This window comes from Tachypleus tridentatus, chromosome 9, assembly GCF_004210375.1.
Source record: "Tachypleus tridentatus isolate NWPU-2018 chromosome 9, ASM421037v1, whole genome shotgun sequence".
Lineage (NCBI taxonomy): Eukaryota > Metazoa > Arthropoda > Merostomata > Xiphosura > Limulidae > Tachypleus > Tachypleus tridentatus.
Genome location: NC_134833.1, coordinates 32,413,425 through 32,430,963, shown reverse-complemented (window position 1 = coordinate 32,430,963; position 17,539 = coordinate 32,413,425). Strand labels below are relative to the sequence as shown.

Here is a 17,539-nt window from a genome sequence, read left to right as displayed (position 1 = left end):
TTCGCTATAAAAATCAAACCTGGTGGATTGTTTCAAAACTAAAACAAGTATACAAGATCATAGAAACCCGTTGAGTTTTCTGATGCTTGAAATTCTAATTGGGAAAACTTTAAACCATTGTCATCTCGTTTTATTGTTCACTTGAAAATATTCAATGCCACTTTTATTATCGCAGTAAGTTTTTATTTAGTCTTTGATTTCTGTAGAGTTTACAAAACATTCCATTGATATCAGTTTGAAAATATTTTTTATATTCTTTCTCCACCATCGAATATTTCTTTTGTATCGTTAATTTTACCTATCCTAAACATGTTCAGTCAACGTTATCACTGTTTTGTTTTTTTCTTTTTACACTTCCTAATAAAAACCTTTCCCTGACTGATCGAAGATATTTTTGTCACTTCAACCCAGTTTTTAATAAAGTTCAGCGAACCTTTCCTGTTCCATTAAGTTACTAAGGAAATAAAATTGTAAACAAACAAACCCATAAAGGCGTTGAAATGTGTAATTTTCTCAAAATATAGTGCAATGTTGTTATTAACATCAGTGGTATGTATTTTTTCTCGCTCGTGAATGAATGTAATGTTTCGTGACGGTAGTTTGTAGAATATCCCGTTATATTAGAAATGTCATCGATGGATTTCCGATATTTGGTGACATTTCGTTTTTATAGCTAAAAACAACTTCCACGTAATGGAAGTTGCAGTAAATACGTTCTTGTGAACTTTGAAGTATATATTTTTCTTTTGATAGCCCTGTGATTGGTCAAGAACATATGTTAGTTCTTGCCAATACAATTATAGAATATATACTGTTTACTCATATGCCAACAGTATCTGAAAATAGAAATCGGTGCTTTTATAAATTGTGAGAAATTGATAATTGGAGAAATTATTGTGATCTTACTTAGAGATATCGTATATTCATGTGAACTCTGAAAATATAACTTCAACACCGACTGTCTCATATTGTATCTAACATATTATCATCCTCTTAAGCAGTCGGTTTATGGATTAAAATAACCAGCGTTTAAACTGTAGTTTGAAGTAATAGCTATTCCTGTCTCTTATAGCATAAAGTGAGAGTTGTAACTTTTTTTTTTTATCAAAGGGGTCGTGTTGTCAGTTTCACCCTAGTCATGTGTTCGGAACTTTGACCAATGATTTGTTTTGATGTTTCACGAGCTTATTAGTAGGTAACATAATTTCTCAGCAACCTGAGAACGTTACAGGTAATTTCAATACTCTCGGACTCGTAAGCGCTTATTTTACTTCGACAAATAACAGAAATACTTTACTAGCAAGTAAAACTTGGTAGCTTAGCATAAAAAGCACGTGCGGACACGTTCCTCACTTTACTCAGAAGCACGAATACCATTGTTACCTACTAGTAAGTTCCTTGGTAGCTCACTGAAAAGTAGCTTACTAGAAATAAAAATAGGTTAAGAACAAGTAACTTCCTAATAAGTACTAAATAGCTCACCAGAGTGTGTGTGTGTGTCTATACATACATATATATAAGTTAAACAAGATACTGCAAGATTACATCTTCCTTGTAAGAAAAAGGACGTTCTTTGATCTTCTCTCAGCTGAACAATCCCTGATGCATAAAGTGTCTGAATAACAATTTAAAAAAACAGCATAAGTTGTATTTACTTGAATGGCTAACCTGCTAGATGTTCCCACAATGACTGTCTAAACTGATGACACTCGCACCTTTGTGAAAAGCTGACCAGTGCCGGACAAGTGACTTTAGTAAAGCCCTCTGTTAGGGCAAGTGTGGCCCTGGTCCACACTTTTCTTTTCTAGCGAGGTGATATTAATACATTCCACTTTTTATACGTCACGCTAACGTCTCTTTTAATCTTGTACTCCATTCATATAAAACGGATGACACGAGTGGTTTGTTACATCTTAATAGTTCGGCCCCTGCAGTACCCAAAGAATACTTACTTGTTCGTGCAAGAAGTTTGGAATGGAGATGCGCATTTAGTTACCTGGTTAGCGGCAGTATCACTTTCTCAGTGCGAATTACACAAGAGATAAACACGTGTGTTAACTTTGTCGCGATAGGTTCGAACAGTATTGGTTTGCGAGCCTAGTATATTCTACCGGAAGAACGCACGTGAGTATAATTAACTACTTGTTTGCTATGGCCCTAGGAACCGTCCATACATTCACTCGTACAGATATATAGTGTTCCCGTGAGCGGTCAGTTTTTTTTTCATTGTCAGAGAGACGCGACAGCGATGCTGGGCCCAGTGAGATATACGAAACACCTGAACGAGTTTTTCTATGAAGGTTTTAGTCCGAGGGGCCATCACATAATTTGATAACTGTGATAAACTATAAAGGAGCTTATGTAAGAAAAACCGACATATCGGAATGTAGATGATAACAAAGTGCCTGCCTTCACCCGTTCCATTCCACTCGCGTTGATCTTTCAGCTCTTGCACGGGGTTTAATGAAGTAAAGAAAGTTTATAGAGCTTTCTCATGTCCTTTACGTCACCACTCTGTTTAGAGATCAGAGAGACGGGTTCATAGGTTACAGTATCTTGAAGGAAGCTGGGATCTTGCAGTGTCTCGAGGTCTTTTCTTTTCTTTTTCTGGTTGTGTCTTGCGCCAAGCGGTGTAGGACTAACTATTTGTTTGATCGTTTTGTAATCTTTCTTTTCTGATGTGTTTTTCCTGTTTGTTTTTTGTACACGTGTCACGGTGAATAAGCTGGCCAAATAAAATGTTGAAAATAATCGAACTTGTTTTCCGTGTCTTCTTTTATTTCACCGATTTTACTTCTTATAAATTTCATTACGAAACAGATAGCAGGGCCCTTACTCTTTACTCCAAAACATCTAACTTCAGCCGATTAAAAAAAAAACAGACGTTTGTTATAGAGTCACAAAACAAGCAAGTTTAAGTTTTATGTTACTATTCCAGGGATTCGGCTGTTTGTTCAAATAGTTCGTTTTGTTATTCAGTTGCAAGAAAACAAAATGAATGATTGGCGCTTTTGAAAAATCCTTTTGTGTGTGTGTGTGTAAATAATGTAAGTGGCTCAGTACATTTAATTAAACATATATCTAGTTTGTTATAAATAAAAACACGCCGGAAAGTAAAAACAAAAGTAAAAAATAAATGTTGCACAAATTGAAAGGAACCCCAGACTACAGGCTATAATGTGGGATATAAGATGTATCCTTGGTTGTGGAGGTCATTGAGGAAGTATGACCCACATTGCGGTGGGGATACACAGTCTATCAGTTTTAACCTCCGTTTGCCAGTCTCACATAAAGGAATAACAATAGAAATTAGGAGAGCGAAATGTGGGTGCTCAAGTCCACATCTATATCACCCTTCACTGCCTGCAGACCGTTGTAGGAAGGTGACTGCTCTCTAAATTAAAGCAGAAGAAAAATTAAATGAAAAACATAAAACTAAAAATGAGGTTAAATGAAAACAAATATATACAAATAAGGTAGTACCAGTGGGGGGTGAGTTAAATAAACTTACTTCCTGAAGTTAACATTCCAACTCCCATTATGGTGGTAAGACGAATTGTACTAGTATGAAGGGTTCTAACCAGTTATATAAACTAATTATTATAACTCCCAACCACCACCCATTAAGTCAACTGTAACTCTCAATTTTAATACTTTAAACAAGCATGTGGTAAGGTCATTAAACAACTTTGCACTACTTTATGCGGATGAACACTTTACCGTATGTAAAGAGTGTTTAATATATATACACACATTTCTTTTTTCTCTACTTATCAAGATTAGGTGGGACAGCGGTAAGTTTACAGACTTTCAACGATATAATCCGAGTTTGGTCTTCGCGGTGGAAACAGCAGATAACCTAATATGGCTTTGCTCTAAAACAAATAAACAATCATTGCTGCTAACGATATTTTCGGTAGTAATCCCAGTAATATCTTACGAAGTTTGTTACGAGAAACAAGAAGTGAAAAACGCTCAAGTAAATGTTGAAATGGGATGTGTAATTGGAAGATATCGAAACTTGAAGTAATTATTAGAACAATGTTAAATACGAGCCTTACATGTAAAACTAAATACAAAGCTCTAATACGAATTGTGCATAATATAGATCAACAATGGAAATGTACGTAATAAGAACCAACAATAAAAATGTACTCAATGGAAATCAACAATTAACCTATATGACGGAAATTAACACTTAAATGTATATAATGGAGCCTAATAATAAACATTTACGTAATGGGAAACTTTTAAAGATATTTTTTTGAATATTTAAGGTAAACATATTCCATATAGAATAAAAATGGTATGACGGAAGTCTCAGAAGATGAAGAAAGTTGATGGCAAAAGAAATTAGGACATCACAAAGAACGTGTAAAAATTAACAGTAAGGATTTCTTTGAATACTTACGAGCAAATAAAATGTTCAAATAGGGATACGACCCTTGATGGAAGATAAAGGAAGGAAAGTATCTTATGATTATGAGACGGTTGAGTTGCTAAATTTTGTTTTTTTCGGTTTTTTACTGATAAAGATTGAAGCAGTATTTCACATCTTGAACAGTTGATAAATGGAAACAAGATCAAAGAATATGACTGCATTAATTCTGAGATGGTAAAGAACAATTGAGAAGTTTAAAAAATGGATAAGACTCCTGGACCAGACAATATTTCACTAAGGGTTTTGAGGAGGGTAAAGATTGGATTCGTGAACCATTTACTATTATTCTTTGTCAGTACTTGAACAGTGTGCAGGTACCAGAATATTGGAAGTTAGCTAATGTAATCCTCCTTTCAAGAGAGGTGATAAAATTATCCCAGTAACTATAAACTCATTAGTCTTGGGGCCCGGCATGGCCAGATGGGTTAAGGCCATCGACTCGTAATCGGAGGGTCGCGGGTTCGAATCCCCGTCGCACCAAACATGCTCGCCCTTTCAGCCGTGGAGGCGTTATAATGTGACGATCAATCGCACTATTCGTTGGTAAAAGAGTTAGCTTAAGAGTTAGCGGTGGGTGGTGATGACTAGCTGTCTTCCCTCTAGTTTTACACAGCTAACTAAGGGACGGCTAGCACAGATAGCCCTCTTGTAGCTTTGCGCAAAATTCAAACCAACCAAACAAACAAACATTAGTCTTACATCAATTGTGAGAAAAGTTTTGGTAAGTTTGTTAAAAGATGCTTCCCAAAGTCATTTAACAAGTTTAGAATTTTATCAGACAGTCAACATGGTTTCACTGTGGCAAAATCTCTCCTCAAAAATATTTTAACATTCTTTGAAAATATTACTGCTTATATAGATGAAGCAAAGGTATAGATTTAGTATATCTGGATTTCCCGAAAGCATTTGACGAGGTACCACATAAAATATACTCTTCAAAAAAAGAAACGCAAAAGGCAAAATTTGAGACATATTGTTAACAAGTTTATTCCGGGTAGTTCTGTATGACATGTGTGAAACTTTGCACATTCACTGCTGAACATCCAAAGTTTGTAAATGCGAAGTCCACGCTCACTAGTTGACGTTTAACGTCACTCAACGTCAATAACGAGTATGCCCCCGTGAGCATCAATAACTGCTTGGCATCTCCTGCCCATGGAAGCGATGAGATGACGAATCACGTCATGTGGAATGGCTGTCCACTCAGCCTGCAAAGCTGCTGCAAGCTGAGGTAGAGTCTGCGGTTGAGGTTGTCGCCGTCGCAGACGTCGGTCCAACTCGTCCCAAAGATGTTCGATTGGGTTTAAATATGGTGATCTGGAGGGCCATGGAAGAACGTTGATGTTGTGGTGTCTCAAGAAGACAGTGGTGAGTCGGGCTGTGTGAGGACGGGCGTTGTCATGTTGAAAAACGTCGTTGACGTTCACCATGATGGGTTGCACATGGGGCCTAAGAATCTCGTCGACGTATCGTTGAGCCGTAAGATTCCCTCGAATGTGCAAAAGATCTGTTCTGGCATTGTAGGCGATGGCAGCCCACATCATGACGCTGCCACCACCAAATCTGTCAACATCCTGCACACAGTTTGCTGCAAAACGTTCACCTCGGCGACGGTAAACACGGGTCCTTCCATCCTGCCTACGAAGCATAAAACGTGATTCATCGCTGATTGGAAATCCTACACAGCCCTGGTATGGTTGAGGCAGTAGACGTCGCAGTGGTGGTCCTATCCCGAAGGTGACGTAACCGGATGTAGCGATCTTGTGCGGGCGTGGTGACACGAGGTCTGCCAGATCGTGAACGGTCACAAGTTGATCCATATTGTTGGTGACGATTCCATAGCCTTGTGATGGTGCTTGGGTGGACATTCACAGCTCTGGCATCATCTGATCGAGATTCGCCTGCTTCCAGCGACCAATGGCGTTGTTGCGTTGTGCTTCAGTCAGTCTTGGCGTAACTGTATTGCGTATTGGTGGCTTAACACTGAGCTATGGAAACCGAGAACCCGTCACTTTTATAGGGATTTTGCACATGTTGCACTTGCAGAACATGCAGATCTCTCAAACAAATTTATTGGACACGAATGCGTTTTGGCGAAAAATCCGATGTTTTCCTCCGTTTTCAAAGTGCACAACTTTTATTGTCATTTTGGTCTGACAATCAGTGCCTTAACACGTGTAACGTGAGCTTGTAATGTGATTACATATATTTCTCTTTAAAATAACAAAAATATCCCTTTTGCGTTTCTTTTTTTATACTATACTAGTATACTAGTAAAAAAGGTTATTTCTATAGGTACAAGGGATAAGTTACCAAGTTGGACAGAAGAACGGTTAGATGGAAGAAAGCAGCCAGGTGTTACAAATGAAGTTCAATCAAACTTTATTACTGTCATAATTGGAGTACCTCAAGGCTTAGTTTTAGGATATTTGCTTGTTTTGGTTTGGATCAATGATATGGGTGAAGAAATAGTCAATAAATCACTTAAATTTACTGATCATATTAACATTTTGTTTGTTGTTAGCTGTGAAGAAAATGCTGCTGATTTACAAAAGGATTTAGTTCATTTAGTGAGTTGGGCAAATAAATGACAGATGAGCTTTAAATATTATAAATAAAAGATAGCACATATGGTGTATTATAATTTGGATAGAAACAACCTTAACAGTGTCATGAAGGAACAGAATCTTGGTGTAATAATTGATCAGTCTCTAAAGCCATCCAAGCAGTGTGCTGCTGTTAGAGGTAGGGTAAATATGATTTTAGGTTGTATCTACAGAAATATTTAATACAAGTTTAATGAGGTTATAATTTCATTGTACAGGTCGCTGTTAGGATACATTTAGAATATTGTGTTCAGTCTTGGGTTCCTTACTTTAGGAAAGACATTTAATTGTTGGAAAGGGTCACTAGAATGGTGTCTGGAATGGAGGATTTGTCATATGAGGAGAGATAGGAAATTCTTATACTATTTTATCTTGAGAAAAAAAGATTTAGAGGAGATCTGGTTGAGGTGTTTAAGATTGTAAAGGGAATTGGTTGATTCAGCATCTTGTTTCATACTTAACTGTGAAAATAGTAGGACTAGAGGACACAAATACAGATTTTGGAAGGAAAGTTATCTTCAGCTAAGACAGTTTCATTTTACCAACAGGGTGGTTAGCCTTTGGAATTGGTTGCCTTCAGGTGTTGTAGAGGCATTAATTTGAAGTGAGTTTAAGAAAAGCCTGATAAGTATACGAACGATTAGGGCTGACTTTGAGATTATTTTTTTTTTTTTTTTTAGATTATGGGATCAAACAGCCGAGATGAATCAATAGGTCCAATGTTGTTCCAAAACGTTATGTAATGGACTAGTATTTGCATTTCCGATATGAGATTTGTGAAAATATGTTCTCAAACGTAATTCTTCTGTTTCTGCAACGAATACAAGGTAATGCACAAATAATGACACGTGAATTACAACAGACAGACAGCGAAGGAGTTGAGACATTGAGGGTGTAAACACTGAACTCCGTACTCTTAAATGATGTTTACTGGCGGCTGATATAACATCAACATTCGGATTTTGTCTGATAGGTGGAATATCTCCAACACATTTGGAAGATATTACCATTTTCAGGTAACGACTACGACTACAAATGGAAACTCTATGAAAATATCTTTAATGCTTATTATATGTGCATATACCCATTAATGATCACAGTTAATTAAATATAATATTCAAATTGTATTTATTATAGTAGTCAGAATGCATTGTTTTAACAGCTGTTTCTATTTTAAATCTCTCGTTGTAAAGTCTGCATGTGTAGCCAAGCATCTCCACTTTGAAACTCCTTCCTACACTATTGGTGGGTTGAAGTTTACAACGTTTGTAAAGTTGATTGTGTGTACCAGTTTAAAACAAAAACTTCATTTTCGTAGGTTAAAGTTCACAACGCTTATGTGGTTGATTTTTATGTACCAGCTTTAAAAAAAAAAAAAAAGAAATCGTTTGGATAGGTTAAAGTTTGCGATGCTTACGTAGCTGATTGTTTGAAATTACTCACAAAACTACACGAGAGACTATGTGTGCTCTGCCACCATGCATATCGAAATCCAGCTTCTAGCGTTGTAAGACATGCCGCTGTGCTACTAGAGGCGACTGATTGTATGTACCAGCTTACTAATTTATTCTTTTAAACTATTCATTAGACAAGCTGTTTAAAATATTATAGGCTGTAAGTCTTCAGGATCGCAGGAGAATTTTACTAAGTTTCTACAACAGCTCGGGAAAAGAAAAAAGGAAAACAAGCCTTATGCTGAACTGTAGAAATATACATGACGAGCCTTATGCAGAACTGTAGAAATATACATGACGAGCCTTATGCAGAACTGTAGAAATATACATCTGAATTAAAAGTATTTAATAATTCACATTATGATAAGTTCTTTGTATTTTACATAGAAAGTGGAAGAGTTAAAAATAAGATGGTTAGCGCTTCAACTATGAAAGATAAATAAATTTTGAAAACAAACAAACCGTTTCGTTCTGAGCTCTCTTCATCAGCACGAGTTGTTCGTGACTGCTATAACCACTCTGTACTGGTTATTGTTTACAGAATTATTATTGGTTTAGAGATTATCATTGGAACCACAATGTCAGTATCACGTTGATGAATCACCTAGATCCCATATCTTCATGTATATTTTAGTAAAACTAAACCACAAGGAAGAAAGTATTAAGCCTAATTATTATATGTATAAATACAGTGCTCCTGGCTCTAGTGACTTCAGATGCGTTTTTCTTTTCAAGTAATTTTCGAGTTGATTTAAAAAAAAAAAAAAATAGCCAGCTGCTTCCAGCTACTAGAACATTTTGTATTTTATATCTTAGGCATCGTTATCTTATACATTTATCGGTTCATTATCAGTTTTGCTTTACGTTTGAGATAACTATACGATCATACAAGTATTTATGAACCAGAATGTGAATGTAAGCGGTAGAAATTCGGTTATTAACAACACAGAATTCAACTCGACCGACCACTTTTATCATTGAGCATTTTCGTGTTTATCCAAACTAGAGGGCCCGGCATGGCCAGGTGGGTTAAGGCGTTATACTCGTATTCTGAGGGTCGCGGCTTCGAATCCCCGTCGCACCAAACATGCTCGCCCTTTCAGCCGTGGGGGCGTTATAAATGTGACGGTCAATCCCACTATTCGTTGGTAAAAGAGTAGTCCAAGAGTTAGCGGTGAGTGGTGATGACTAGCTGCCTTCCCTCTAGTCTTAAACTGCTAAATTAGAGAAGGTTAGCGCAGATAGCCCTCGTGTAGCTTTGCACGAAATTCAAAAAACAAACCAAACTAGAGAGATTCTGATTTTAACTCTACACTTTTCAATATTCCTTCTTTATTTTATTAGATAAATAAGTTTTATCTAAGTGATGTGAAAGGTAGAGCTATATATGATGTTTAAACATTGATTGTATCGAGAAGCTGAAATACCATCTGGAAACGTCGCTCTTTGACTAAAATTTTTTTCTAAATTATTCCAGCTAGTCAGTTCTGTGTTGCGCCGAGTCGCACGCCTTACGCGCTTGGCCATACCAGGCCAGAACAATGTTTCCATTTCTATGGGTTTTTTGTTTGTTGTTTGAGGGAAGACAAGAAAATTTCTTATTTCTTTTAAAACATACTTAACGTTAGTATCAACTAAATAGTAAATAATTTCGTACCATCTTATAGATTTAATTCGGTTGTTTATTTGTTTGTTTTTAATAAACGACGAGAGAGAAAAAGTATATTGGTTGTTTGTTTTTGAATTTCGGGCAAAGCTACACGAGGGCTATCTGTTCTAGCCGTTCCTAATTTTGTAGTGTAAGACTAGAGGGAAGGCAGCTAGTCATCACCACCCACCGCCAACTCTTGGGCTACTCTTTTACCAACGAATAGTGGAGTGACCGTCACATTATAACGTCACCACGGCTGAAAGTGCGAGCATGTTTGGTGCCACCGAGTTTCGAACCCGCGACACTCGGATTAGGAGTCGAACGCCTTAACATGCTTGGCCAAGCCGGGCCACACATATGCATTCATTACTATTTATAAATTTCAATGGTTCGAATGCTTTTCAGCAAATTATTTTAATTGTGCCGTTATCAAGTGGCTAATTAGTTAATTACAACTTTCAAATAGCGTTTTTACCATTTAGTAACAGTATTTTATGGTTTTATATTAAGAACCATATTAGTTCTAAATGTATTAGTTCGCTTATATTGTTCACTGGCGTCACCTAGTGAAAAATTTATAATTTTGCAGACTAATAAAATTTATATGTTCATTGCAAGAGCTAAGAGTTAGTGATATCATATACAAATTTTGGCTATATTAATGGAACAACAGCGACAACTTCTTTTTTTTTTTCATAGTCTGGCACGCGCCAGTGGTATACGAGCAAATTTCTCTGAAGATACTTGAAATACGCAGTAAGCACGGTTTTTGTTAGTTCCCTGTTAACGAATCGGATACAATTTTAATAAATAATAAAGTTAGCACATATCTATTCTGTGTTTTGCATTCCAACCATACCGTGCAAATATGTATTTCTAATTTAAGGTCAAAGAAAACAGTCAACACGTGGGAGAAATGAGAATCAGATGATAATACAGTTTCTTTCATTCGTCCATGTCCACTGCAGCTAGGTCGAATCACGTGACAGGATCAGCAAGGCATGCTTTAGGGTTCTTTCTTTGTTTAGCATATTGAATAGGTTAAAGCTGTCAGCATTCGGAGTGGTAATTTTTATGTTATTTGTCATCTCAAAATCCACGTTTCAAGAAACATAATTTAGAATGGGTTTATTGACAAAATTTATTTAGGATAGTCTACATACGTCGTTCTTGTTGGCAGTAAAGAAACAGTTTTATGATATCCGCTAAAGTCACCCCACCCCTCAAAAAAGTAATTTACACTTTTAAAATTTCAACTTTTGGAAATCGATATGAAGAACATTTTGAATCTTAAGCTGAGATGTATTTTAGTTTCAAATTTTTGTTTTTCCATAATGTTATTACTTATGTAGGAAGTCATTATTTTCATTGTGCTTGATATTAAATGTGAAATTCCCAATTTAACCTCTCTAGATTTTTTACTTTTATTAAGAAAGCGCAAACTGATTATATTTTAAACAGCTCGATAATTTGGAAAGACACGATATTCGAATATAGTTAAACGGCTTTATGAATTTACTTTTGAAACGTGATAGCAGTTTTAATACACCCAGCCACTGTTGGAAATGGTGTTTTGCTAAGAACTGGAAATATATGGAATGAGTATACGATATAAGCTGTTATACTTACTGAAAAACGGCCCGGCATAGCCAAGCGTGTTAAAGCGTTCGACTCGTAAGCCGAGCGTCGCGAGTTCGAATTCCAGTCGCACCAAACATGCTCGCCCTCCCAGCTGGAGGAGCATTATAATGTTACTGTCAATCCCACTATGCGTTGGTAAAATAGTAGCCAAAGAGTTGGCGGTGGGTGGTGATGACTAGCTGCCTTCTCTCTAGTATTACACTACTAAATTAGGGACGGCTAGCGCAGATAGCCCTCGAGTAGCTTTGCGCGAAATTCAAAAAAACTTATATCTAGAATTATTTAACATATTTTAATGCCCGAATCAAAACTTCACAACATTGAGATTTATAACTTTATCATTGTATTGACAAAGGCGATGTGTGTGTTTTTCTTATAGCAAAACCACATCGGCATATGTGCGGAGGCCACCGAGGGGAATCAATCCCCTATTTTTAGAGTTGTAAATTCATAGACTTACCGCTGTACCAGCGGAGGACGAAGGTGATGTTTCTAGCCTTAACTGTATAAAATATCATGTTACTATTTTTTGATGTGACACTTAGTAATGGTGTTTTATAAGTTTAACCGAAAAGTGTGTTACCGCTGTACCAGCGGAGGACGAAGGTGATGTTTCTAGCCTTAACAGTATAAAATATCATGTTACTATTTTTTGATGTGACACTTAGTAATGGTGTTTTATAAGTTTAACCGAAAAGTGTGTTACCGCTGTACCAGCGGAGGACGAAGGTGATGTTTCTAGCCTTAACAGTAAAAAATAGCATGTTACTATTTTTTGATGTGACACTTAGTAATGGTGTTTTATAAGTTTAACCGAAAAGTGTGTTACCGCTGTACCAGCGGAGGACGAAGGTGATGTTTCTAGCCTTAACTGTATAAAATATCATGTTACTATTTTTTGATGTGACACTTAGTAATGGTGTTTTATAAGTTTAACCGAAAGTGTGTTACCGCTGTACCAGCGGAGGACGAAGGTGATGTTTCTAGCCTTAACTGTATAAAATATCATGTTACTATTTTTTGATGTGACACTTAGTAATGGTGTTTTATAAGTTTAACCGAAAAGTGTGTTACCGCTGTACCAGCGGAGGACGAAGGTGATGTTTCTAGCCTTAACTGTATAAAATATCATGTTACTATTTTTTGATGTGACACTTAGTAATGGTGTTTTATAAGTTTAACCGAAAAGTGTGTTATAAGTAAAACATTAGTGTGGCGTTTATAGAAATTTTGGAATATTATTGTAGTTTAAAATTATGTAAAAACCTGCAGATGAAAAGTGTTGTACAGATATTGAGGAATAACAAAATTTAAGGTTTATATTCCACAACTAACAATGCTGTATCTAGTACGTTATAACTTTATTAAAAGATAAATTGAAAACGAAGACGAACATTTAATGTTGGACAGAAAATTTCTTAACAAATTGAAAATAAGTATATTGTTTATATTCCATGCTTAGAAATCATTTTAGACATTTTAATAGGTTTATTATAAACTTCCAGACAGTGATGATTTTGGCCCCCCGTTAGTACAACGGTATATCTCCGAACTTACAACGCTAAAATCAGGGGTTCGATTCCCCTCGGTGGGCTCAGCAGATAGCCTGATGTGGCTTTGCTGTAAGAAAAAAACAAAAACAGTAATGATTCTAGAAAACAAAAATGTCCAACGTGGATATTAGAGTCGCCACAAGTCAAATTTGCATTACGGATACACTAGATGAAGCATCATGGATTGTTTATTGTTAATTTTGCGCAAAGCTACACGAGGCCTATCTGCGCTAGCCGTCCCTAATTTAGTAGTGTAAGACTAGAGGGAAAGCAGCTAGTCATCACCACCCACCGCCAACTCTTGGGCTACTCTTTTACTAACGAATAGTGGGATTGACCATAACATTATAAAGCCCCCACGGTTGAAAGGGCGAGCATGTTTGGTGCAACCGGGATTCGAACTCGCGACCCTCAGATTACGAGTCTAACGCCTTAACCCACCTGGCTATACCGAGCTACCTCAAAGTATAAACTTTTGAATTGTGTTATCACCAATGATTGAATCTTAACGTGAACATAAGGCTCGCCAAAGTTATACAGAATTATAAATTTTCAAATACAAGTAACACTGCACGGTAAAAAGTGTAATGTACACACAAAAATATCAGTTTTTATGGTTGGGAGTTATCTAGAATTTTAAACTTTAAACTGTTAACATCACTTACAATGCAATGTCTAACGTATACATTAAGTTCATCAAGCGTCTGAATACGTTAACTATGAAAGATCCATTAACTGGCTAAACACACTGTCGATGGACCAGTGACTATACTACTAAAGATTATCACAGATCACAAGGTATTAGACGATGAACAAGTGACTATATCACCAGATGTTTTTACAGGTCACAAGGTGCTAGATGGTGAATCTATTACTGTGCCACCAGTGGTGTTCGCAGGTCACAAAATATTAAGTCAGTCAAAAAATGAATACTGTTTACAACAAAGTTATGGAAGAAAAGTAAAACAGCCCAAGTTTAAAGAACTGAAGAAAAGATTAACACTTTGGATAAAGATGGACGCAACTCTACAGTCATTGGTTAGTTGTGCAAACATCACATTAATAGTTATAATGTAGTGATAATATAGATTGTAATATGACACGTATTTGGTCATATAAGATATATATAATTTTGCTTTCCTTCATTTATCATTGGCGTCACTAGGTCGATAATAGAGTTATCATAAATAACATCACTAATTGATTAGACTGATTATATAATACACATCCAGATTGTCTAGCTTGCCAGCGAAATACAGCTTCAAATTTCTTTAATCAATATGAGGTCGATACTCGTCTTGCAATGTCTGTACTTTATCAGTGAACTAGCTGCATTATAGTTATTAACATGTTTAATAGAAATAGACTAACTGCACTACGGTTATTAATAAGTCTGTTTGTTTCTTGTTAAGCGCCAAGCTAAACAGTGGTCTATATTTGCTTTGCCCATCGCGTGTATCCAAACACGATTTTTAGCAATACAAGTCCTCATATTTACTGTTGAGCCAGAGAGGTTGAATGATAAATGTATGTTAAACAGGTTTTCTAAAGCTACTAACAATAATATGTTAAGTTGATTCACTTTCACTAAAGCTTCTGGTAAATGTAAATTAAATGAATTAATTTTAAAACGGCTGTGGATAAATCTAAGTTAATTAGCTTCACTTTCGCTGTGGTTATTCGTTAGTGTAAACTAAGTAACTTCATTTTCATTGCGGTTATTGTAAATCTAACTTCAGTAGATTGATTTTCACTATGATTATTGGTAAGTCTTAAGTTAAATAGACTTTATTTTATAATTTGTAAGTCTAACTTAAGTAGACTCGCTTTCATTGTGGTTATTAGTAAGTCTTTGTTAAGCAGACTCTCTTTCACTATGGTTATCTACAAATTTAAGCCTAGTTGCACAATGATTATTTTGACCAAATGTACTCTGGTTCCACTGTATTCAAAATGAATGGACTAAATATTCTATTGTTTTTGGTATACTGAACTATTTGGCCTAACTTCACTTTCATTTTAGTATATCTAAGCTGTCACAATTTCTGTTAATTGTAATTTATTATCTAAAATGTGAATCATTTTTGACATCTTTAAAATTTTCTAAATGTAAATATTTTTCATTTGGTCCTCATACTTTAAGCCTCTCTTTCCTTTACTTGAACGTATCTGAGAAATAACTAGTTTTTTCTTATTTAAAGACATTTTTATAACGATTTTACATCTAATTCACACAATTTGTAATAATCTGAATCGTTCCATACTGAATATGATTTTTTTTTTCCATCTGCACGAAAACATCTTATTTGTCATTTACTTTGATAACATCTTCCTGGTTTGCTTGGAATCGATTCTTTATCACGTAGAATCAAACTCTGGTAGATATAAGAAGAACTTACATTCCTTTGTCATCTTGAAGTCATTGGAGGATGCGGAGGAGTCGCGTAGAAGAAGAATTTGGATAAGGCGATGATAGCGAATGAAGAAACAGCACGAAACATGACAGAAGAGCCGATTGGCCCATATGGACTAATCATATTATTTTTGGCATCCTGTCCACGACTTCTTGTTTTTTTTTTTTTTTGTTTGTTTGGTAGAGCGTGGGCAGCCATTAGCATCAACAAGACAAGCTATTAGTTACATACATAAATTAAGTCTCAACTAAATTTTCTCCAGAAAGGAGCTGAACGGGCTGTTTTCTGCCCTGTTTAGTCGCTGGAGTTCTCGTTCTTAGGTATCGAAACATTATCAATAGAAAGGAAACTGCATCATAGAACACTCTGATCTGAGTTTGTATATCACATAACGTATTTCAAGAGGAATAAAAAAAAAGGCTGATGATCAGCTCGTGACAGTTACAAACCATTGGTTGATCACTGACTCCTTTAGGACCATGAAGATTCATAAACTGACCAGCTATCTCTGGTTCATCTCTCTTCTGTGCATACTAGCCACTGCCCAGAACATCGTGGAACCAGGCCTCTTCGGTATGTGTCCAGTTTAACATTTGTGCAATTTAATGCATAATTATTTCTTATGTGTTTTATTAAATTCATTTATTCAATAAAAATGAAACAAAATAAACAATACCAATCTTTTACATGTTCATTCTTTGTAATATTAGAAAGTGTACTTGTTATAAAATAAGGGACATAGTCCATTAACACTTGGTTTGACCGCGTCTTGCAATTAATTTTTAGCACAAAAATAAAAAGCGTATTTTTAGTAACTTGTATTTCGCTACCAACGTCAGAAAAGCAATCAATAATAACATAATATAAAACATTCACATTAATTCGTTAACTTACGCTAACAATATGAAAACACGATCCCAAGAAATTAACGTCCGACCCCTTATTTTGTTTTCTTCTCTTTTTCTTTTTTTTTTCTTTCAAGAATATACTGTAGATTACGTGAATCACTTTAAAAGTGACAAAATTCTAGCGCTTTCAACAGGTGATTCTGTCTTCCTCAGTGGTAGATTATTTTCCGAAAAAATCAGAGCGTCTTCTTCAAGATCATAGGAGTCGAAAGTTCAAAGGTTTTTATGAAGTTCTTCAGTTATTGTTTTCATGTGTGATTCACTAATTTACTAACATTTTTATTCTATGTGTTTGTTTGTTTGTTTTTGCTAACGTTGTTCCTGTTGGTTTTATAATAAGATTTTAACCCCTAAGAAAGCAATTCCTCCAATTAATTTGCTTACTTATGCTGAGACAAGTGTAAATCTTGGGATTTACAACGCTAAAATCTGGGGTTCGTCGATTCCCCTCGGTGGACACAAAAGATAGTCCGATGTGGCTTTATTATAAGAAAACACCATCTGATTTGAGAAGTGGGTACCAAATCACAAAGATTTTTGTTTAGGAATAATCCTTTATAAAACACGTTACAAAAATTATTTAGTATAAAACTCAACGATATGTTTCTACCTCATACATATATCTGTGGACTACGTGTACAGCTATATTAGATATCCTAACTAAAAGATATTTTCTTTAAGTGTAACAAGAAAAGTGTTTTTCAAATAATTTGAGCTGATGGGACCTCACGTGTCGAAGAGGAATCGTTAAAATAATAAAACCGTCTCACGGTGACACCTAGAGGGATGGAGCGGTATTGACAGAAGGAGAAACGGTTTAACTTATTTTATGTTTTGAATAAAACATTTTTTCCTTGCAACAAGTAAGCAT

General features: G+C 35.7%; 1 protein-coding gene across 1 annotated transcript in view; it reads left to right on the top strand.

Moving 5' to 3' along the window:
• The first annotated feature begins 16,001 nt into the window (after window positions 1-16,001).
• LOC143225001 (uncharacterized) overlaps window positions 16,002-17,539 on the top strand; it is an 87,891-nt gene continuing 86,353 nt past the window's right edge. The window contains exon 1 of the mRNA XM_076453610.1: window positions 16,002-16,333. Within this exon, the coding sequence (XP_076309725.1) occupies window positions 16,240-16,333 (94 nt within the window). The 5' untranslated portion in view covers window positions 16,002-16,239. The remainder of the gene's footprint in view (window positions 16,334-17,539) is intronic.